Below are 24211 nucleotides of genomic sequence, written 5' to 3'. Positions count from 1 at the left end.
TATGTAATGTATTACATGGATAAATTAAATTTGTATAGAGTCCCCACATTTTGTAAATCATTATATTATGTTGGCCGTTTTTTGATTTTCTATGTAAATTTATGGTGGGAAAATATATCACATTCTTTTATTAAATAAATTTATAAATTGTTACATGAAACATGAGGATAACTGGCTAAATTGTAAATTCTTCGGACAATATTCGGCTAATTTAAAATTGATTTCCTGCTTAAATGAAAAATAAAAATAAAAAAATCACCAGTTTCGTGATGATAAATTTATAATAATATAATAATAACTTGGGTGTGGCCTAGTTAGGGCCTAGGAATCCACGACGGGAAATAAATTAAAATATCCACTTCTGAGAGTTGAGTATGCTTATGCAGTTACGCTCATTCTCTATTTTATAATAAATACAGAAACTAATAGAAGGAATGTCATGGGTCAAGAGTAAATAAATGACCAATTAAACATTTCATATCAAAAGAGTTTTATCTTTAATATAATATATATTTAATCAATCATCTTATAAGCCTTATATATTTGTTTCAAAAAAAAAAAAAAGTCTCATATATTTTTATTTTGAATTTAAATGACTAGTTGAGAATATCATAGGGGAATAATTATAAATAATGTTAATTATAGAAATTATGGTTAAATATGATAAGTAAATTAAATGATGTTTCAAATTTTAATTATAAGAAAATAATAATTACTTTTCTGGGGAAATGAAATAAAATAAAATGATCATTTAGACAATATCCGGAGTCCAGACCGCGGATAGTATTTCAAAAAAGAACTTTAGCATCTATAACATAACGATACATGGTATCGTCTCATTATAGAAAATTAGACAAAAAAAATCCAATATTTTTCAAATACTTTCTAAAATATAAAAATGATTATTTACAAATATTTCCAGCATTTTAAATGAAAGATCGATCATGCTTTTGAATCGTGTATAAATTAACTGAATCAAGCCAAATATGCGAAAATTTTATGACAAGAATTCGGGCTCGAATCGACGAATATCATACGCTAGTTTTTTTTTTTTTTTTTTTAAATTCTACCATACGCTGGTTCAAAACTCAAATAATAAAATTCTTTTTCTTCAAACACAGAGATAAAGGTCGGCTTGAATTGGAGCTGAAGTTCGAGCATGAGCTCAAATTATTCGAACATATTTGTGAGTTATTTTTGAAGATATCGCGAGATAGTTCTATTTAATATATAATATTTATATTTTATTGATAAAAAATTAAAGTTCGTATACTATTTAACAAAATAATATGGACTCAATTCCGTTAGAAAAAATAATTAGAACATGTTGGAGCTTGTTTTGAGTTCGATATTTTCAAGTTCGAATCAAATATTTTCCAAAGTTATTACATTTATGTAAATTACTTTATAATTTTTTTTATAACATTGAAATCCACAGCTAACGTAACTCTATTCTTAAAATAATTTGATCCTATCGAGTTCCAAAAAAAAATTAAGAATTTTTTTATATGTTTGAATTATAGCTCGATCCAGTAAGTACAAAATTTTCCCAGCAAGACTCGGAGTTTATTTATTTATATTTTTCAATGCCTAAGAAACTCTGAGCTGTAGAGATTATAGAGCAGTTTATATATATAAAAAATTATTTTCAATTAAATTTAACTACAAAGAAAGCGATTATATATAATTGGAGATTACCCTAATAATTAAAATTTAATTTAAAAATATCACATTATTATGATTTAAAATTTTATTTAATATATATATCATATTTAATTATATTTATCTACCAACCTTAAGTTATGGAGACATTTAATTTTTTCATTTTCATATTTGATTTCTAACTGCATTTTTAAGCCGTCGTGAATTTTGGAAGACGTATTGGGGATCACTAACTCATGATTAGAAGCTCCGGATAAATTATATAAACTAACGTTTTTTGCACGCATATACAAAAAAAAATTTATATTCATTGATTTTCATGTTGTTTTTAGAAGTTTTCAAAGTTTAAGATTGATAACTATCTAGTCTAAAATTTAAATACAAATAAAGATAGCGAAATGTCATTTTGGTAAATAAGATAAAATTTAATGGTTAAAAAAAGATGAAAATATATAAAATGACTAATTTGTCTAATAATTTTGGTTTTGTTGATAATTAAATTAGGATATAATTAATCGTAATTTCATCAACTTCACCAATTAATTGAAATTTAGTTAATTAAAGGATTTCTAATATATATAATAGCTAGTCGCGTATGCACGTGCGTTGCGTTTGTGATTAAAATATGAATATTATTTATTTTATACATATAATATTATATAATATTTTTTTGTTTCAAATCAATTTAAATTTGAAAATACGATGAATGAACAAAAATGGAGAAAATCATGGAAAAATGAAGTTTAAAATATAAATCGAGATTTTATTCCATTTTTTAAGAGTATTTTAGATACTTCGTCTTTGGTTTCACCAAATTAATTTTAATTTGATTGCTAAGTGGTATTCTTCTTTAATAAAATAGTAAGATATAGTAAGATAATTAAAATCTTTAATTAATTTATCCAATTTATTAATTCTCTTGTTATTCGAGTAAAAAATATAAAATTATATCATTTTTCAAGATTATAGAATATTTTAATTTACTAAAAGAATATCACACCATTATAATCATTACATATAGATTCATTCTCTATAAATAATTCATATTGAAATTAAAAAATTTTATGTTTACCTCTTCAATTATTTTTATCTTTACTTACCATTAATTCTTTAGTGAGTAGTTCAATTTATAACACGGTTAATTATAAATCATATAGCTCAAAACTAAGTTCCAGAATTAATAAATGAAAAAAATCGACTTTATACGTGGATTCTATGTCGATGAATTATATTCTCAACCACTAATTTCAAATGCTAATATATAATGCAAATGTTGAGAATGTGCAATAGCTAGCAAGCTTCAAACAAGTAAATTAAGAATCACATTGAAATGAACCGAAGTTTTTAATCACACAAGGATTAAGGTTTGTTGATGTATGATCATCGTAGGATTTTATTAGAATTTCATATTAATAACACAATTTATTTTTAAAATTTATAATTAAATTGGTTTCAATCTTATATAATCTCATTAAATGTAAATGCATCTATCTAGATGTCTCTAGGGTTAGTCTATGATACACTGGTAGTGCTTTCCCCCCTATTTCAATATCATTAGATCATGGGACCCATATATTTTTATGAAAATTGATATATGTGTTGATAATCCAATAGTTGATATTTGACCACATCATGGGAGGAGAATTACTCAAAGTGTAACATATAATAATCCATGTCTCTACATGGTTCGAAAAAGACGGTCACTTTCATAATATTCACAAACAACATCAATGATACTTTAAATAAAAATTTCGTACTTTAATTAATTTAACAACAGACTTAATTTACGTTTATTATCTATATTTTATTTCTCTTGTAGATGTAAATTTTATAGGGATATTAATAATTTTAGTCATGTTATTTGTATTTTTTTATTTTTGATCCTTTTAACGGTGAATTTGTATTTTCATTCATGTAACGTGCATGTTTTTTTTTCTCCATTTTTTATAGGGTTAAAGTGAATTTTTATTTTTAGTTCTCTAACTTATGTATTGTTTTCATTTTTTATCCTTTAACTAGTATTTTTTAAAAAAATTTTGAGCGATCATTTTATGACTTTTAAAAAAATAAAAAATGAAGATAACTACAAGTTGAAGGACAAAAATATAAATAATATACAAATTACATGACTAAAAATAAAAATTTACTATAACAAAAACGAAAATAAAAATCATCATGATATCAAGACCAAAAATGAAAAACAAATAAAAGTTATATAATTGAAAATATAAATTCCCCATTCACTGGACCAAAAGTGAAATTTTTTTTTCAAATAACAGGATAAAAAATGTAGTTATCCCACTTTTATATATTCTGAAATCATTGTTACAATATCCAATAAAATAGAGATTTTGCTATGATATTTACGACAAAATTCATGTACATATATTCGATAATAAGCGTCATATATCATTTGATGGACTCAATAGCCTATAAACAACATTATTCAAATAAAGTGCACTAGACAAATCATTTGAGACATGTTCCCTCAAAAAATGTTGATAAGAATAATCAAATCAATGACAACTTTTCAAATACTCATTGATTTCACCAACTCGAACACATCCGAGAGGACATTTCTCTTCTTTTCTCTTGTATTCTATGACTTCGTTTTTTGTATGTATATTGTGAGACCTCGATTCTAAACATCTAATCTTGAATTAGACAACAATTAAGCAAACAAGATTCAAGACTAAAAGCAAAAAATTTTTATTTTTTTTTAAAAGGGGGTGCGCACCGCCCGGGCGGCTAAAAACTGCAGCCCGAGCGCCTCCCAAAACAGCAACCTGCTGTTTGGCTCGAAGGGCGGTGCGCCCAGGCGGCTAAAAACTGCAGCCCGAGCGCCCCCTGCTGCAGAACTAGGAAACAGTAGAAAAACAAGGAGGCTCGACTCCAACACTTCCAAAACGAAATCATGCATTACAACGCAACTCTAAACGTTAATACACATGTATACTCCAATACAAAGTAGTTCTAAAGTTATACAATCTCGAACTAATAGAACATGCTTCCGTATAGCTTATTCAATACAAAACAAGTTCAAATACGATCTAAGTTCGATTACAAACTCGACTTCTAAAACAACAAGGCCTCACTCTATCAACTCTTCCACCTAACCATGCAATCTCTGACTCGGTCCTGCCCCATCTGTTGCCAAGTACACATACAAACAAAGACAACAGCCGGATAATTCGATGAGAATATAATTTTCAGTAAAAGAGACTAGCATATAATAACACATAAATATATCAAAACATGATATAAAATCAAATTCCACATATTCTTCAAGTAATTCATTCAATTGCGGAATTAAAATGATATGCACGACTTTAAAACTTCTGGATTATCAAACTCAGATAATCAAATGGAATTCTTCTTTCTTTCTTTCTTCGATTTGGGATTCCGAGGTTAAAATATCCAACGATCACACCGAACTCCCCTTTCGAGGTGGACGAGGTATATTTTAATCTTCTAGACTCTAGGGCATTATAGTGAGTTAATCGACACTTGTAGTAAATCGCCTACCAAGGCCACTCAGCTATAATCTCCAGATCGTCTAATTCAAAATGAATAATCAACCGTCTCAATATGAATGCATATGTAATCTCATGCATTCAAATATAAATTCAATCATAAATTCATATAAGCATATAAATATGAAAGTATGTGATTTCTTTCAGGACACTCGAATGAATCCGGATTCGAGTTAATCATCCTATTCCATTTCAAAGTCATCTTATACCTTCTCGTCGTTTCAAACTCTTCAATCGGCTCAACTCTTCCAAACTAACAAAAGCTGCAACTCTAGCAACTCCAAGGACTCCCAATAAATCTATTAGAAGAAGTCACATATCAAAATCAACATCAAAACTCAATCAAACTCGATACGATCAAACATCGAAACGATATCCAAAACTCAAACTGACGGCATAACGGCTGTAACTGATCAAACCGGAAACACAGACAGCAGGATATCAATTCAATATACTCATTCTAAACCTCAAAAATCATATCCAACACAATACCAACACATCTCAAAAATCAGATTTTCGAAAATAATAAGAAAATTCATATCAAATCTGATCGTCGTTAGATCTTCGAACCGTCTTAGATATACTGTCACAGCTATCTAATAATCATCCTCTCCGAATATAAATTAATTCTAACAACATCCAAAAATTCAAACCTCTCAGAATTAAGATAAACTTACATTCAACGGAGCACTCGAAGCTGTGATCGTAGATATCAAGTCAGAATTCAATTCTATCGGACGGATTGAGCTAGAATCGAAATCACAAAAGCTTGGGAAGCTTTTGGTCGCTTCAATGGAGGAGTGAACGGTTTGGAGGTGATGAAGGGAAGAAGTGGAGACTTAGTCAAAGTTTCTAACTTATAACAAAAACCATTTTTGCAATTTAGTCCCTAAAATTTCCGAAAATTGCAAAAAGGTCCCTGATTAATAAAAAGTCGGCTCTCGAATTCTGAAATCACTGAATATTTCAAATAACATCAATTAAGATAAAAACGGGGCGTTACAATTGTCCCCCTCTTAGAAAAGATTTCGTCCTCGAAATCATCAATATCAACTCATAAGAAGATAATTAAGAATTCAAGAACAGAATTAAGAACTCACGTCAGATGAATAAATCAGGAAATCTCTGTCTCATATCAGATTCTGTCTCCCAAGTCACTTCTTCGACTCCGTGACGACTCCACTGAACTTTCATCAAAGGTATCGATTTGGTTTTGAGCTGTTTCTCCTTTCTGTCAAGGATCTGAATCGGTCTTTCAAAGTAGCTCAGAGTTTCATCAAGTTCGGATTCGTCAGGCTGAAGAACATGAGAAGGATCGGGATGGTATTTCCTCAACATCGAGACGTGAAATACGTCGTGAATTCCAGATAAAGAAGGAGGAAGTGCTAATCGGTAGGCTAGATCGCCTATCTTCTGTAAAACTTCATACGGACCGATGAATCTCGGTAACAACTTCTCTCTCTTTCCAAATCTAACAGTACCTCTAAACGGAGAAATCTTCAAGAATACACGGTCTCCCTGATCAAAAGATAGAGGTCTGCGACGGATATTCGCATACTTCGCTTGTCGATCTTGAGCAGTCTTCATTCTCAATCGAATAATCTTCACCTGCTCAGCCATATCACGAATCATATCTGGTCCCAAGTCTGGGGACTCAGACATCTGATCTCAGTACAGAGGAGATCTGCACTTCCTTCCGTACAACGCTTCGAATGGTGTCATACCTATACTCGTCTGAAAGCTGTTGTTGTACGAAAACTCAACGAGAGACAATGAATCTTGCCAAGTAGTGCCAAAGTCAAGCACCACTGCTCGTAACATATCCTCCAGAGTCTGAATCGTCCTCTCAGACTGCCCGTCCATCTGAGGATGATACACTATACTCAGGTGCAACCTAGTACCAAGAGCCTCTTGCAGGCTGTGCCAGAAGTGAGAAGTAAACCGAGGATCTCGGTCAGAAACAATCGATCTCGGCACACCGTGCAATCTGACAATCTCTCTAACATACAAGTCGGTCATCTGATCGTGACGATATGTCATCCGATAGGGAATAAAACAAGCAGACTTCGTCAACCTATCAATCACTACCCAAATAACATCATATCCTCGAACAGATCGGGGTAGCTTCGTGACAAAGTCCATCGAGATATGATCCCACTTCCATTTCGGAATAGATAAACTGTGCAGAAGACCCCCCGACCTCTTTCTCTCGGCTTTCACCTGCTGACAATTCAAACAACGGGATACAAACCTCGCAACATCACTATGCATCTTCTTTCACAAAAACTGACTCTTCATCTTCATCTAGACAAATTAAAGTTTTATTAGTTTTCACATTGAAAGTGGAAGATTCACTCTGTTACATTCGCAAACTTTGTTATTATTATTTTTTAATGACGTAATCATATGCAAATGATACTAGTAAAGTAAATCAGATAAATTTTATAATACGATTAACTAGTTCGTTCTAGAAATTGAGAAATTATTGGATAGAATTAAGAAGACAATTTTATAATCATTTTGTGTCTGTCTAGTTCACGGTACCATAAATCTATTTGATGGGACAATGATACATTTAAAAATTGATGTGATGGTACTTTGGGCTGGGGTGGCGAGGCTGAGTAATCCAAGTTGACAAATTATTATTTTACATGTTTATTTTTGGACAACCTATTACTATTTTAGCGTGACACGTTTCATGCTTTGTAAGAAATGGGTTAATTATTTTAGTAGAATCATCGGCATCATCGACATACACATCGGTTAAAAAATGGATATTGTCGATAGAGAATTGGACACATTGGTTAAAATGATTAGGACATGTACGTGTAAATTATTTAATTATTTTGGGGGATGGATCAGGTAATTGACACATGGCTTTCAAATAAATAAAAAAATATATATATTATTAATATAATTTTATGTAATGTATTACATGGATAAATTAAATTTGTATAGAGTCTCCACATATTGTAAATCATTATATTATGTTGGCCCTTTTTTGATTTTCTATGTAAATTTATGGTGGGAAAATATATCACATTCTTTTATTAAATAAATTTATAAATTGTTACATGAAACATGAGGATAACTGGCTAAATTGTAAATTCTTCGGACAATATTCGGTTAATTTAAAATTGATTTCCTGCTAAAATGAAAAATAAAAATAAAAAAAATCACCAGTTTCGTGATGATAAATTTATAATAATATAATAATAACTTGGGTGTGGCCTAGGTAGGGCCTAGGAATCCTCGACGGGAAATAAATTAAAATATCCACTTCTGAGAGTTGAGTATATATCTGTATATGCTTACGCAGCTCATTCTCTATTTTATAATAAATACAGAAACTAATACAGAAACTAATAGACGGAATTTCATGGGTCAAGAGTAAATAAATGACCAATTAAACATTTCATATCAAGAGAGTTTTATCTTTAATATAATATATATTTAATCAATCATCTTATAAGTCTTATTGATGCAGGCGAAATAATTATCTCCCTAATCAGCAAGTAAATTGAGAAGTTGTATGTCCACCTGATCTCCAGCTTCCTCGGTCACCTGCAGAGGGGAACGATCTCCTGATCTCTTACTCTTTTGGTCACCTGAAAAAGTCATACGATATCCTTTTGGGCTGTCACCTGATTAACAGACACACGTTAGAGGCACCGGGTGGTCACCCGACGAAAACCCTCCGACACTCAAGTCAGCGATCACCTCCACTCAAAACAGGAGAACATAGAGCTTTTATAAACCAAAGAGTTATTTACCTCAAAATAGAGAGCTTGAGTGGTATTTATAGAAAAATTTGAGTTAATTAAATTGCTCATTAACCCTTTTAAGCCCAAAAAGTTGACAATTAACCCTACTAAACTTAAAAATGCAATTCAGTCCTTCAAGACTTCAAAATTAAGAATTAGTCATTTAAAAATGCGATTCTCGCAAATTGATCTACTTAATTTATTTATATATTTTAAATATATTAAAAATATAGTTATACTCATCACTTATATATTTGCTTCAAAAAAAAAAGTCTCATATATTTTTATTTTGAATTTAAATGACTAGTTGAGAATATCATAGGGGAGTAATTATAAATAATGTTAATTATATAAATTATGGTTAAATATGATAAGTAAATTAAATGATGTTTCAAATTTTAATTATAAGAAAATAATAATTACTTTTCTGGGGAAATGAAATAAAATAAAATGATCATTTCTAGACAATATCCGGAGTCCGGACCGCGGATAGTATTTCAAAAAAGTGCTTTAGCATCTATAACGTAACGATACATGGTATCGTCTCATTATAGAAAATTAGACCCAAAAAATCCAATATTTTTTAAATACTTTCTAAAAAATAAAAATGATTATTTACAAATATTTCCAGCATTTTAAATGAAAGATCGATCATGTTTTTGAATCGTGTATAAATGAACTGAATCAAGCGAAATATTCGAAAATTTTATGACAGAATTCGGGCTCGAATACCATACGCTGGTTTTTTTGTTTTTTTATTCTACCATGATACGCTGGTTCAAAACTCAAATAATAAAATTCTTTTTCTTCAAACACAGAGATAAAGGTCGGCTTGAATTGGAGCTGAAGTTCGAGCATGAGCTCAAATTATTCGAACATATTTGTGAGTTATTTTTGAAGATATCGCGAAATAATTCTATTTAATATATCATATTTATATTTTATTGATAAAAAATTAAAGTTCGTATACTATTTAACAAAATAATACCGTTTGAAAAAATAATTAGAACATCTTGGAGCTTGTTTTGAGTTCGATATTTCAAGTTCGAATCAAATATTTTCCAAAGACATTACATTTATGTACGTTACTTTATAATTTTTTTTATAACGTGAAAATCAACAGCTAACGTAACCCTATTCTTAAATTCATTTGATCCTATCGAGTTCCAAAAAAAAAATTTTTTTTTTTTGATATGTTTGAATTATAGCTCGATCCAGCAAGTACAAAATTTTCCCAGCAAGACTCGGAGTTTATTTATTTATATTTTTCAATGCCTAAGAAATTCTGAGCTGTTGAGATTATAGAGCAATTTATATAAAAAAAAATTATTTTCAATTAAATTTAACTACAAAGAAAGCGATTATGTATAATTGGAGATTACCCTAATAATTAAAATTTAATTTACAAATATCACATTATTATGATTTAAAATTTTATTTAATATATATATCATATTTAATTATATTTATCTACCAACCTTAAGTTATGGAGACATTTAATTTTTTCATTTTCATATTTGATTTCTAACTGCATTTTAAGCCGTCGTGAATTTTGGAAGGCGTATTGGGGATCACTGACTCATGATTAGATCGAAGCTCCGGATAAATAAAAAACGCATCCATAAATTTTTTTTATGTACATTGATTTTCATGTTGTTTTTAGAAGTCATATGATAAATTAGATATTCAAAATTTAAGATTGATAACTATCTAATCTAAAATTAAAAAATACAAACAAAGATAGAGAATTGTCATTTTGTTAAATAAGATAAATTTTAATGGTTAAAAAAAATGAGGCCATATAAAATGACTAATTTGTCTAATAATTTAGGTTTTTTTGAGAATTAAATTAGGATATAATCGTAATTTCATCCCAAACTTCACCAATTAATTGAAATTTAATTAATTAAATACTCTCTAATATATATAATAATATAGTAAGATAATTAAAATCTTTAATTAATTTATCCAATTTATTAATTCTCTTGTTACTCCAGTAAAAATATAAAATTATATCATTTTTCAAGATTATATATATAGAATATTTTAATTTACTAAAAAAATATCACACCGTTTGAATCATTACATATAAGATTTATCCTCTATAAATAATTCGTATTGAAAGTTTGAAACTACAAAATTTTCTGTTTACCTCTTCAATTATTTTTATCTTTATTTACCATTAATTCGCTAATGAGCAGTTCAATTTATAACATGATTAATTGTAAATTAGATAGCTCAAAACTAAGTTCCAGAATTAATAAATGAAAAAATCGACTTTATACGTGGATTTTATGTCGGTGAATTATATTCTCAACCACTAATTTCAAATGCTAATATAAAATGCAAATGTTGAGAATGCGCAATAGCTAATTACAAGCTTCAAACAAGTAAATTAGAAATCACATTGAAATGAACCGGAGTTTGTAATCACGCAAGGATTAAGGTTTGTGATGTATGATCATCAGATCATCGTAGAATTTAATTAGAATTTCATATTAATAACACAATTTATTTTTAAAATTTATAATTAAATTGGTTTAAATCTTATATAATCTCATTAAATGTAAATGTATCTATCTAGATGTCTCCATATCTACGGTTCGAAAAAGACGGTCACTTTCATAATATTCACAAACAACATTGGTAATATTTTAAATAAAAATTTCGTACTTTAATTAATTTAACAACATACTTAATTTACGTTTATTATCTATATTTTATTTCTCTTGTATATATAAATTTTATAGGAATATTAATAATTTTAGTCCTGTTATTTGTATTTTTTTTATTTTTGGTTTTTTTAACGGTGAATTTGCATTTTCAGCCATGTAACGTGCATGTTTTTTTTTTTTTCCATTTTTGATAGGGTTAAAGTGAATTTTTATTTTTAATCCTCTAACTTAAGTATTGTTTTCATTTTTTATCCATTAACTAATATTTTTAATTTTTTTTTTTGAGCGGTCATTTTATGACTTTTTAAAAAATACAAAATGAAGATAACTACAAGTTGAAGGACAAAAATACAAATAATATACAAATTACAGGACTAAAAATGTAAATTCACTGTAACAAGAACGAAAATGAAAATCATCGTATCAGTACCAAAAATGAAAAAAAAAACATACAAGTTATATAATTGAAAATACAAATTCACCATTCACTAGGCCAAAAATGAAAAAAATGCAAATAACAAGATAAAAAATGTAGTTTTCCCACTTTTATATATTCTGAAATCATGGTTACAATATCCAATAGAATAAAGATTTTTCTATGATATTCAAGACAAAATTCATGTACATATGTTCCATAATAAGTGTCACATATTATTTAATGGACTCATCAATAGCCTATAAACCACACTATTTAAGTAAAGTACACTAGACAAATTATGTGAGACATGTTCGCTCGAAAAAATGTTGATAAGAATAATCAAATCAATGACAACTTGTCAAATATTCAATGATTTCACCAACTCAAACACATCCGAGAAGACATTTAACTTCTTTTCTCTCGTATTATATGACTTCATTTTTTGTATGTATATACTATTGGGGTATTACATCATTTTATCCTTTAATGCAAACTCGTGTCATAGAACCTTATTTTTGTAATATGTTCGTTAGCACAAAACTCTTGTGGAATATCGAAAATGTATATTTATCATGCGAAAATTAAATAGGACGTTTAGGTCATCTTTGACAATTTATTAAAATCGCACGATATATTCTTTGCTAAAGATTTATCGAATTTATGCTCGTGCTGCGGCTAAGAAACCAACTTAAAGCTCAACATTGAGTTGAAATTTCCCACGCAAGAATCGTGGAATCTTGTTCGAAGATTCCATGGTTTTTTGCTAAAAAATTTAATGATTTATTGTTCAACCTTGTTTTGTGAATCTGAAAAATTATATCTAGTGCCAACATTTAGTGGATCTAAAAATATTATATATAAATAAAATATTATTTTGTTAAAGTAATATTATCAAATTTTGGTTTTTTAATAGCAATATAAATGCGTTTTCAAAATAATAATAATAAAAAATGCGTGTTAAAAAAATCGTGTTGTTGTAAATCATGCAATTTTATAAAAGTCAAAGACTAAACACCTATTTAATTTTCAGATCGATGAATATGATTTTCGATATTTTAAAGAATGATTTGGTACAAATAATAATAAAAGCAATGCTACATGTACAACAAATTTTACAACACAATGTAAAAATTAAATATATCAAAATCTCACGATAAATTGAATACAAAATCTCGCGATAAAATAGCAAATCTCACGATATAATTGTTGTAAATATCATTGTACACGATATTTGTTGTACCTTTAGCATTATCCTAATAATAATAATAGCTCTTATAAAAAATATCTTGTAAAAAAAAAAATCTTATAAAATATATAACCTGGGTTCGAATTTTCCGCGAACCCAAATGTTTTTAAAAATCAACCGACCCAACCGGTAGGTTTGGTACTGTGAATTGAACGGAAAAAAACCCTCATTTTGCTGTGGCGGGAAACAAAGAGAGAACTGAACGAAGATGGGTTCGGAGCCGCCGCCGCCGCCGCCGGAATGGGCATCGAAGCCTTGCATTATGGGAATCGACGAAGCTGGGCGTGGCCCTGTTTTAGGTACTAACTATACCTTCACGCAAGCAAGCGCTTTGAAATTTGTCACTCAGTTGTTGATCTCATCATTTTATGAAATTTAATCTTATCTGCAGGACCAATGGTGTACGGATGCTTGTACTGTGCAAAATCGTACCAGAAAACTCTCTCCACGTTGAAATTTGCTGGTTTTTTTCTTTCTGTATCTGTTTATCCGGCGATAATCTTTCAATCACCCTGTTTTACTACTTTTGAGAATATTTGTTTTATGTTAATAATTTTCTTTTGAGCTTGTTTGATTAATACTTATGTCTAAAGTACGCAACTGTCTTTTATGTTAGGAGGATTGTGTAATCATTTAGGGTTCATCGATTCTGTTGCAGCAGCAAACTCTCTGAATAAAAAGAAAGACTGAATGAAAAGTAAACACCCCACACCTCATTTGTAGCTTGGCTGTGGCGGCAAGCTACACCATTTGTCTCCTAGTCCGATATATGTTGGAAGTTGAGGTCTTTTAGTCTTCGATTTGTCTCATCGCTGTTCAATGGTATATGAAGTTTTAAAAGCTTGATCCTGCTTTTGATTCATGCTAGTATATGCGGTTTGTTATTGTAGTTGGCATTCCTGATAGAGTTGAGGACTGTACTGTAACTGTATAAACAAACATTGATCAATATGATGGTTGAAATCCATGGACGAAGGATACGTGGGATGCTTCTAACTCCTAGAAAAGGATTTCAGGAGGAAAACCATGTCCGATGGGGATCGTTTTGCATATGTTCTTTTTAAGGGTTTATTTTTTCAATGATTATTATGCCATGTATATGTTACGCAAGTGTTTGTTATATTAATGATTCAGGTGTTGGTTTATTGCTTGTCCTCTAGTTGAATATGCGGATTTATGCTACTGTGTAGGTTATAAGAGAAAAAGATGTTAAATGAATTGTTATTCTATGTTCTGACATGGGCAAGATAGACAGTTTAGATCCAATTCTCATGTAAGGGGTCTTCTTTTATTGAGTTCTTGTGCCTAATCCGTTGCCGAGTCAGTCGGGGAGAGGAGAAGGCTTGGAATCAGCACACAGGTTTAAGTAGTTATACAATGTTGATCTCATTATCCTAGGAGTAAACATCCTATGAACCTATCTATTGGTTCATGTAGCCTCTTAGAATCCTGATGATTGGACGTAAGCAGTATCTTCGAATGGCTCATCTAGACCAACTTGACTCGTGTAGAACATTTTGGGTGCGGCATGTTTGACAACATGAATTGGAACCATCACGGTGTTCTTTACTCTAGTCCGAGGATTACACTAGTGGTGATGCAATAGCTTTTGTATAGCTTGACACTCTTGCTGAGTTAATTACTAGTGTTTAAAACAATCATCACTCGATCATATGCACAAATACAAATGTATTTCTTCTTACCGTTTTAGATGTTTCTCTGTGATGTTCGTTGGTTCGACAATTTATGGGTTTCAATACCTATTAACGGGAGTGTTACAAGTTCTGTTTATATTTTACTAGCAGCAATTAAAAGTAAGATCACATGTTCTTGTACCACAGTTGTCGAGCAAAGGACTTGCGCCATGTTTTAGGAATACTGTTAGTTTAGTTGCTTTTCTTTCTTTGGTCTTTTGAATAAAAAAGTGAAGGTTAGATTTATATAAACAAATTAGACCTCGTTCATTTACTTCTATCTTTTCCCTTAAACTTCACTTTTTTTTATAGTAACCCTCTTTTGACTGAATTACGAGCCAATTTCTTTGATTTGACAGTATATGTTACTTTTTCATTTCAAAATTTCCATTTTGTTTGTCTGTATAGATTCAAAAACTCTAAAGGAAGAGAAGAGGGAAGAATTATTCGAGAATTTGAAGGCTGATGAATCAATTGGATGGGCTGCTGATGTAATAGATCCCCGAGAGCTATCTCACAAAATGTTGAAGAAGTTAGCACTGAAAACAATGTTTTATTATCATAAGTGAGATATCAAAACTACTTCATGACATAGTTTTGCCTTGGTTTCTGCAGAGAAAAGATAAACCTGAATGAAATATCACATGATTCTGCTATTGGCCTTATTAACAATGTTTTGAACTTGGGTGTTCTTCTAACTGAGGTAAATATGATATCTTTTAGTTTTTATATCTGATTAATGCAATTTGAGATATAGTTGTGTCTGAACAAGATGTGAAGGCTTTAATTTATGTTTATGCTTTCAGAGAGAACATTTCTGGATTGATTTATAAAATATTGTGTGGGCCATGTAAGATGGTTCAAGTTTAGGGCTCTGGAAACTGTTATGCCTCACAGCAAATTCAAGTTCGAGAATAGAAAATGAAGCATACAATGAGATAAAAATGGTGGTTATGTATTAAGAAACAGATAAACCCAGAGGCAACCCTCTGTACAATACGTAACTCCCTAGCTAAGTGCTAGTTACTCTCTCAACAAGAAAACCAATCTGAATAATCCCTCATACAAATCTAACTGACATTCTATATACCCTCCTCTTCACGTGTTTTTCCTTTAGTTCTCCTGACATACACCTTGACTGTCTTGGGCTTTTCATTTTCACTCCTGCTTGGGCCCTTTGAATTTGAAGTTCCTGGGCCCAATGGATCGAAGTCTCTCATATTTGGATCTGGGCTCATAACAGAAACTTATGATAATTAAGCAGAATGATAAGAGCAATTATAGGAAATACAGTCTAAACCTAGGCATTGTTGTACAATCTAGTCAAATTACACCAATCTCAAGACTTTCACCTAAAATTGAATCCTATAAATTTTTTCAAAACCCGATGATTTTCATATAAAGGGATTTTAGAACTGATTTTAGTCCCATAATGTCATTGTCACAGGATGTAGCATTTCAATTCACCATTTAAACTTGCTTTTCCAGGAGTCTTACAAGCCCTCCAGATACATACAGATGTGAAGGCTTTAATTTATGTTTATGCTTTCAGAGAGAACATTTCTGGATTGATTTATAAAATATTGTGTGGGCCATGTAAGATGGTTCAAGTTTAGGGCTCTGGAAACTGTTATGCCTCACAGCAAATACAAGTTCGAGAATAGAAAATGAAGCATACAATGAGATAAAAATGGTGGTTATGTATTAAGAAACAGATAAACCCAGAGCCAACCCTCTGTACAATACGTAACTCCCTAGCTAAGTGCTAGTTACTCTCGCAACAAGAAAACCAATCTGAATAATCCCTCATACAAATCTAACTGACATTCTATATACCCTCCTCTTCACGTGTTTTTCCTTTAGTTCTCCTGACATACACCTTGACTGTCTTGGGCTTTTCATTTTCACTCCTGCTTGGGCCCTTTGAATTTGAAGTTCCTGGGCCCAATGGATCGAAGTCTCTCATATTTGGATCTGGGCTCATAACAGAAACTTATGATAATTAAGCAGAATGATAAGAGCAATTATAGGAAATACAGTCTAAACCTAGGCATTGTTGTACAATCTAGTCAAATTACACCAATCTCAAGACTTTCACCTAAAATTGAATCCTATAAATTTTTTCAAAACCCGATGATTTTCATATAAAGGGATTTTAGAACTGATTTTAGTCCCATAATGTCATTGTTACAGGATGTAGCATTTCAATTCACCATTTAAACTTGCTTTTCCAGGAGTCTTACAAGCCCTCCAGATACATTGCCCTAAAATTTTGCTCGTGTAATAGGTTTATTTGGATACAGTTGGAGATGCTGAAAAGTATAGAGTGAAGCTTTCTCAAAGATTTCCAAATATCAAATTCGTTGTTGCAAAGAAAGCTGATAGTCTATATCCAGTTGTAAGTGGTGCAAGTATAGTAGCAAAGGTGACTCTCTAGCTATATTATTTGTGTTTCTATTGGAAGATTTCTCCATTATTTTGTGTTTACTTGTGTAAAGAGAGGTGCGATTTTATCATGCATTATATCGGGACCTCTTCTCTACAAAAGTTATGACTACTTAACCTAGCAATATAAGGTGTCTGGTTGACCGTTTGGGCCTATTTATTGCTCTTCAAGTAGTATGTTTTTTTCTCTCTGTTCTCTTCTGCCTGCTGCAATTTTGAAGTTAAGTTTACTGGGCTATATTCAGTTATGTAAAAGTTCCGCATTCAGGTCACAAGGGACAGAGCTTTGCGAGATTGGGTGCTAGATGAAACTGCTGAGAACCTGCATAGGAATTTTGGATCTGGGTACCCTGGAGGTTCTTTTCCTTTAGTTTTCTTGGTTTTTATGATCGGTTTATTTACCTTCGATAATGTTTGAACTTTCATCACTATTTTCCAGATCCGGGGACAAAAGCCTGGCTAGCAGATCATAAACATTTAGTTTTTGGATTCCCAGCATTGGTTCGCTTTAGTTGGGGAACATGCACATCATATTCAAAAGATTTTGTGGAAGTCTTGTGGTTAGTCACTGATTGACCTATGAATGTAGCCGACAAAAGTCATTTCCTTATCTTTTCTTGGCTCGATAAAATGATAAAAACTGTCTCCCCGTTTTACCATCCTCAAGGAAAATTTCAAACAATCATTTAATTCCAGTCCATGTCCAGAGTATATTGTTAAAATTTTCACATAAAATACGTCAATTTTGGTTATTTGTTGTCTCTACATGTGTATCTGTCACTTTTGATGGATAAAGGAAACTTTAATCTTTTATAATCAGGAATTGCAATGATTCATTCATTGATATGCAGCTGAGACTGCTGAGTGCAAAATTTGACAAGTTCTTCCCCATTGTGACAGGGAGTCTGATGCCACTGAACAGGATGACAATGGAAGAACCGATAAGCGACAAATGAAACTCACCAGCATTGGTTTTTGTTCATCAAAGAGAAAAGGCGAAGAAATTGAATCAACTGGAACAAGAAGTTGCAAATTTTTTCAGTCTCGTAAACTCAAGTTGCTTTCTAATTTCTAATGGTAAGCTGGTTCTTGTGCTGGCTCCAAACTGTTTCTAACGCTGATAGACAACTTTTTTCATGCATTCGCTACACTGTTGATGTCCAGGATTTCAACCCAGTGAAATTATTTGATGAAAGCATCACGCGTCACAGTTTTGTTAACCTGTGTTCATATTGATGGAAGCTTCTGTGGTATCTACAGAATAGTACTTGTGCAGATAGAAATATGATTCCTACACCATGAACAACTACCAGATTAAAAAGAAATATCCTACCTCTCCACAATGCTTTCATCTTACGTAATGTTTTTATGATCAATTGTTGTAGACTGTATTAGTTGAACTGTGTGAGCAACAATTATCTAAGCTCTTTTGTGTGGTTGGCGTAAGTAGCACAGTTATTGTACCATAGTGCTTTCACCACTATACTGTTGAAAATTTTTAATTTGCATCCTCTCTGATTATAGTTTGGTACAATGATGAATGTTCGATCTCACAATTGGTATTTTAGTCGATCTTACCTGCCAATTCCTCGTGGAAACTAGAGGATGGAGATCATTGCGTCGTGCAAATTGTAATTACGTTCATTGGTTTGCATGTGACAAAAATGCTATTGATGCCCAGACAACTATTTCATTTTCTTGTAAAGCTAGAGATGGAAATCCGGTTGTGTCACAAGTCTGGAAATGTCGGAGCATTCGGTTCCATAAACTGATTTACATGCTTAAATTAAAAATATTGCCCTGTGCTTGTGTTAGAAATTGAGTTGACTTCATCTTGACATAATAATTATCAAATAGTTATGGATCATTGTAAAGTTTTCATATGTTATAAATTTAATCAAAAGTCCAGTTTCAGTATATCTTTCATAGATCCTCTACATCGGCCATCTAGACATCTCATAGAAAATGTGACAAATCATTCTAGCTTTAAAGCTTTCTTGTTCAATGAACCACGTCCAACGAAAACAAGGTCTCATTGCTTATAGCGGCGTCTTGTTCCGTTCGATGAATGAGAAGTGTCGATTTGAAAAATAAGCTCGTCCAGGCAACTTGGAGGGATATATGTTACACGAATAATACTAAGAATACATCACATTTTGCTTGAACACTACACCTTCGGAGTGGCACCATCTTCTCTCCCTCGAATGTTTAAGGAAATAAGTATAATTTTAAGTTCTCTAACACTAAATTCTCTTCAAAAGTCGTGTCATTGATCTTCGATAGTATAATTGATTTTTTGATTACGGTTCATTGCGGTAGCTTATCCAGTGCTCATCTACTAGTGCCTCTTTGCCATTTATCTTATTTCCCATTTGTTGTTTTATATGATTATTTAATTAAAGAGGATGACATAAGGATATGAGCTAGATTATCAAATTCAACAAGGCATCTTATTGTACAAGACAAATAGGTTACCGAGACTTGGATGCAAAAAGGAACCATCCGCACAAACATTTGCTTGGTGAAACAAACAAGTCCATTCAAAACCTATTTCCATGAGCAAACAATCAGAGGAAAACGATTCACCTAGCACATCAAGCTACTTAAATGATCAGACAGCACAAAAACTTTACAAGAAGGCACAAAGCTCGTGTAAATGTCAAGTTTTGACCTGAATGACCAAGATATTCAAAACATATAAAACATGCTGAAGTAATGAGATATCCTATGCCATTTCATATTTTATCTTATATCCACGTATAAATATTTAGCATCCGTGAAACACATTGTTGCTTCCTTGGTTATGGCTATTAGAAAGACAAGATGCATTTAGACAAACAGGTATACTAGAGCGCAGGGCCACAAGACTTTATCGGATCAAAGTGCTGAGAGAAACAATAACTGAAGATAACTTCATCAAATAAATCCAATATATACCTTACAAGCTATATAAGTACAATACAATAAATAGTCATTAGTCTGTCAATGCAAATAATTATATTGCTTGTGTTTTATTTTGGGTCTAGCATTCCTACATTGAAAGTGCACTTAACAAGTGTCTTGATCTTTGGAAGCCCACCAATAATGTGGTATCATCGTCAAAACGCACACTTCACATGTCTGTGGTGCTTTAGCTGGTGACCAGACAGAATGTGGTGCCTTGAGCCTTGGTGAACAACTGAACATCTTGTTAAATTTTAGCCGTACACACCATATGCGTGCATTATCACAACATACGATAAATGATGAGAAAATTCTCCAGAGATGTTCATTAATAGATCATGGAAAAGATAAAATACATTCTCTATCCTGGATGATCAACATATGAGTATTCATGCGGTGTTCGACAGCCTCGCCCACATCTCCATCTAAGAACTAACTCCACGACATTCCATCAATCAATTATCAAATATCTCAATTGGAACCGACCACCACAATATCTCACACATTTCCCCTATTCAATTTCTATTGCCAATAAAACTCTTGCAACAAAAGAAGATAACACAACAAATCGAACACTAAAACAAGAAATCATCAAGCACCGTGCCATGAAAAAAAGTTGCTTATTTCAGAAAATTACAAGCAGGGAGAAAAGCATGTAAATCAAGAAACAAGCATACGTAATGAGGCCTCTGTGTTCATCCCCGCAATTGGCCAGCTCTACCACCAATCGCGTGCAAACCCGTGTGGCCCAGATCACGAACACCCCGGTGATCACCATGATCAACACCCCGCCCTGCGGCAGAAAAAGAGTGACAGCAGACAGAATCACGATCGGTAGCATACAGTATCCGATCACACTGAGACACGTGTACATATCAAGATTTCCGTTTTTCCCCTCGAGCATATTGAAAACCACGTATAGAAACATCGAAGCCATTGTCACCCATCCAAGGATGATCCCGAAATGAAGTTTCCCAGCGAGGAGCTGGAAGAGTCCGAATGCCATCAGAAAGAGGAAAGGTCCCGATAGATCTGCGTCTTCGTGGAGATTGTGGTTGATTTTGAAAGGATTGATGATGGATAGGGTCTTCTGGTAAATCTGCTTTGTGTTTATACCTAGTTCTTCGAGGAGCGGCGGCTCGTCCTCGAAGGAGGTCCCGGATGATCCAATATTGGAAGGGAACTGGGGAGCGGCGGAGAAAGAGGTGGAAGCGGCGGCGGAATTGACGTCGAAGGAGATGAAGGGGAGGTTGGGACTCGAGGATCGAGGCGGTTGGAAAGGGGTGGTAGGGACGCGGCGCTTCTGGACGACGGCGGCGGCGGTGGTGCCGCCAGGGTTCCCGCCGGAGGGGAAAACCACCGGTGGCACGTTGAATTCCCTCGACATTAGTGGTGAGATCTGGTTAGGGTTTTTTTCCGAATATAATATATTTTCGAAATCTCGATTTATGTATTGAATGCTTAGGAAGGAAGACATTGGGGACTATATATAGTGTAATTCTTTCAAGGCTATAAGTGATTTTTTATTTATTATTAAATGACAAAATTTATCAAAATATTGATTTTTTTTTTTGGGGGTTAGTTTTGTTGAAAAATATATTATTATTATTATTATTATTATTATTATTATTATGTTGAATATTGAATATTGAATGTTGAATATTGAATGTGAAAAATTAGTGTGTGATGATGTAGATGATGATGTTTTAATTTTTGAACTATCTCAAATGTAGATCTATAAATAGGTCTTCATTTGTGATAAAAAATACAATTGAGTTGAGAGAAAAATATTATAAAGTGTAGAGTTTGATATATTTTGAGTTTTGGAGTTTTTAATTTTTACCATAAATTTTTACTTTTTTACAATAAGTTATCAGCACGATCGCTCGAAGGTTCTCTATAATTTCCGACGCTCCAAAATACAAGAAGAAGTCAAAACATATTCAACAAGTAAGAATTTTTATTTTAATGTTTATATATTTTTATTGTGTATATATTAATATATAATATCATGTTATTATCAAAAATGAAAAAAAAATTTAGTTTTTTAAAAACTTGTTATAAATCCTGGGAGGATGTTAAGACGGCATCCCACACTCTCAGTAAGGGATACGACAAATATAAAAGTTTCTAAGGTTTTTAAACAATAACGTGATATGATATATATTTATTATGTATATATACTAACTATATCAATATATAATTTCATGTTATTATATAAGAGGTTGTCTAGGACACTGATCTTATAATAACGTGATATGATATATATTTTATTGCGTATATTTAATTATGATTATTATTATATGCATCACATGATTATCACGAATTTTTATTCAACACATACTCGATTTTTTCTTACCCCAACGGTAACAAACGACTAGTTTTTTTCCTATAAATATGTTCACTCAAACTCATTTTCAATCACACCAAATTCACTCTTTCTCTCATAATAATTTCTCCTCGATTTTTCGAAGATGAAGATGATGGAATTTTTAAGGCTATTTTTCATAACGATTATGATCATCATGCTCACGAGTTTTGTACTCACCAGCGATTTTCCACCACATACCTTTTCTCTATTTATACACGCACTTGTAATCTTTGTTCTTCCATTATTTTGTATTGTCATATTAATGGAAATTAACTAATAAAATGCATTGTTATTTTTTTAGTACCACCATGTCAAATTTGGCAAAGATTGAATTCGTTGTGCTCGATATCACTGAAAAGAATTATATGCCATAGACTCTCGATGTAGAGATGCATCTTCAGTCATTGGGTCTAAGTGATATTATCAAAGAAATTAATCTATCAACCTCACAAGATAAAGCAAATGCAATGATTTTCTTACGCCGACATCTTGATAAAGAGTTGAAATGTGAGTATCTCACAGAGTGGTTGAAAGAAAGATTTGAGCATATAAGGGAAGTGATACTTCCGACCGCCCGTGATGAATGGAATACGTTGAGATTTCAAGACTTTAAAAAAGTCAGTGATTATAATTCTGCGATGTATCGAATAGTCTCGCAATTAAAATTCTGTGAACTTGAAGTCACGGAGATGGAAATGCTTGAGAAAACATTTTCCACTTTTCACGCATCAAATATAACTCTACATCAACAATATAGAGTGCGTGGTTTTACGAGATATTCTGAACTCATTGCATGTCTTCTTGTGGCGGAAAAGAACAACGAATTGTTAATAAGAAATCATCAATCCCGACCCACTAGATCAACGGCATTTCCAGAAGCAAATGTCGTAATGAAAAATGAAAACCAAAATCAAAGGCATAGACCAGATTTTGGTCGTGGACGAGGTCGAGAAAGTGGGCGTGGACGTGGACGTGGACGTAAAAATTATCGCGGTCGTGGCCGTGGATATGAAAATAATCGAGATAGTTATTTCAATAACTTATCTCAAAAGAACGTCACGAACCGCCCACCAAAAAGGCAGCATGAAAATACGAGTGAAAATAAAAATCACTCAAAAAGATCTAAGAGTGTTTGTTATAGATGTGCCACTCCAGGGCATTGGTCACATATTTGTCGAACCCTTGAGCACCTATGTAAGCTCTATAAAGAATCGACAAAGGGAAAAGGAAAAAAGACCAATTTTGTTGAAGATAGTGACCATTTAATTGGTTCAACTAGTTTCAATGCTGCAGATTTTTTGAATGATTTCGAAGACATTGATTAAAAGATTGGTGAGACTAGATTGTAACAAATTTGTATTTTTCATGCATTCTTGTATTATAAAGCATGTTATATTTTGCATTTGTATTGTACTTAATTTTTCTTTATTGCATTTTTGTGAAGTTTGATATGGAGAATG

General features: G+C 32.0%; 2 protein-coding genes across 2 annotated transcripts; one reads left to right on the top strand and one right to left on the bottom strand.

The window, feature by feature from the left end:
• Positions 1-13421: 13421 nt before the first annotated feature.
• On the top strand, positions 13422-18953 carry LOC140866511 (ribonuclease H2 subunit A). Its single transcript, XM_073271512.1, has 9 exons — positions 13422-13597; positions 13690-13761; positions 15401-15524; positions 15608-15695; positions 17280-17417; positions 17706-17793; positions 17877-17997; positions 18338-18514; positions 18602-18953. Exons 1-8 carry the CDS (start codon positions 13507-13509, stop codon positions 18510-18512), a joined length of 897 nt encoding a protein of 298 aa, XP_073127613.1. The 5' UTR covers positions 13422-13506; the 3' UTR covers positions 18513-18514; positions 18602-18953.
• A 1392-nt stretch (positions 18954-20345) lies between these two features.
• On the bottom strand, positions 20346-21844 carry LOC140865452 (uncharacterized). The gene has a single exon (XM_073270107.1). The coding sequence runs from the start codon at positions 21765-21767 to the stop codon at positions 21006-21008; it is 762 nt and encodes a 253-aa protein (XP_073126208.1). The 5' UTR covers positions 21768-21844; the 3' UTR covers positions 20346-21005.
• Between the last annotated feature and the right edge of the window lie 2367 nt (positions 21845-24211).

Source organism: Henckelia pumila, chromosome 4 (genome assembly GCF_033568475.1).
Source record: "Henckelia pumila isolate YLH828 chromosome 4, ASM3356847v2, whole genome shotgun sequence".
NCBI lineage: Eukaryota > Viridiplantae > Streptophyta > Magnoliopsida > Lamiales > Gesneriaceae > Henckelia > Henckelia pumila.
Note: the sequence above shows the minus strand (reverse complement) of the source record. Positions and strands in the feature narration are given on the sequence as shown.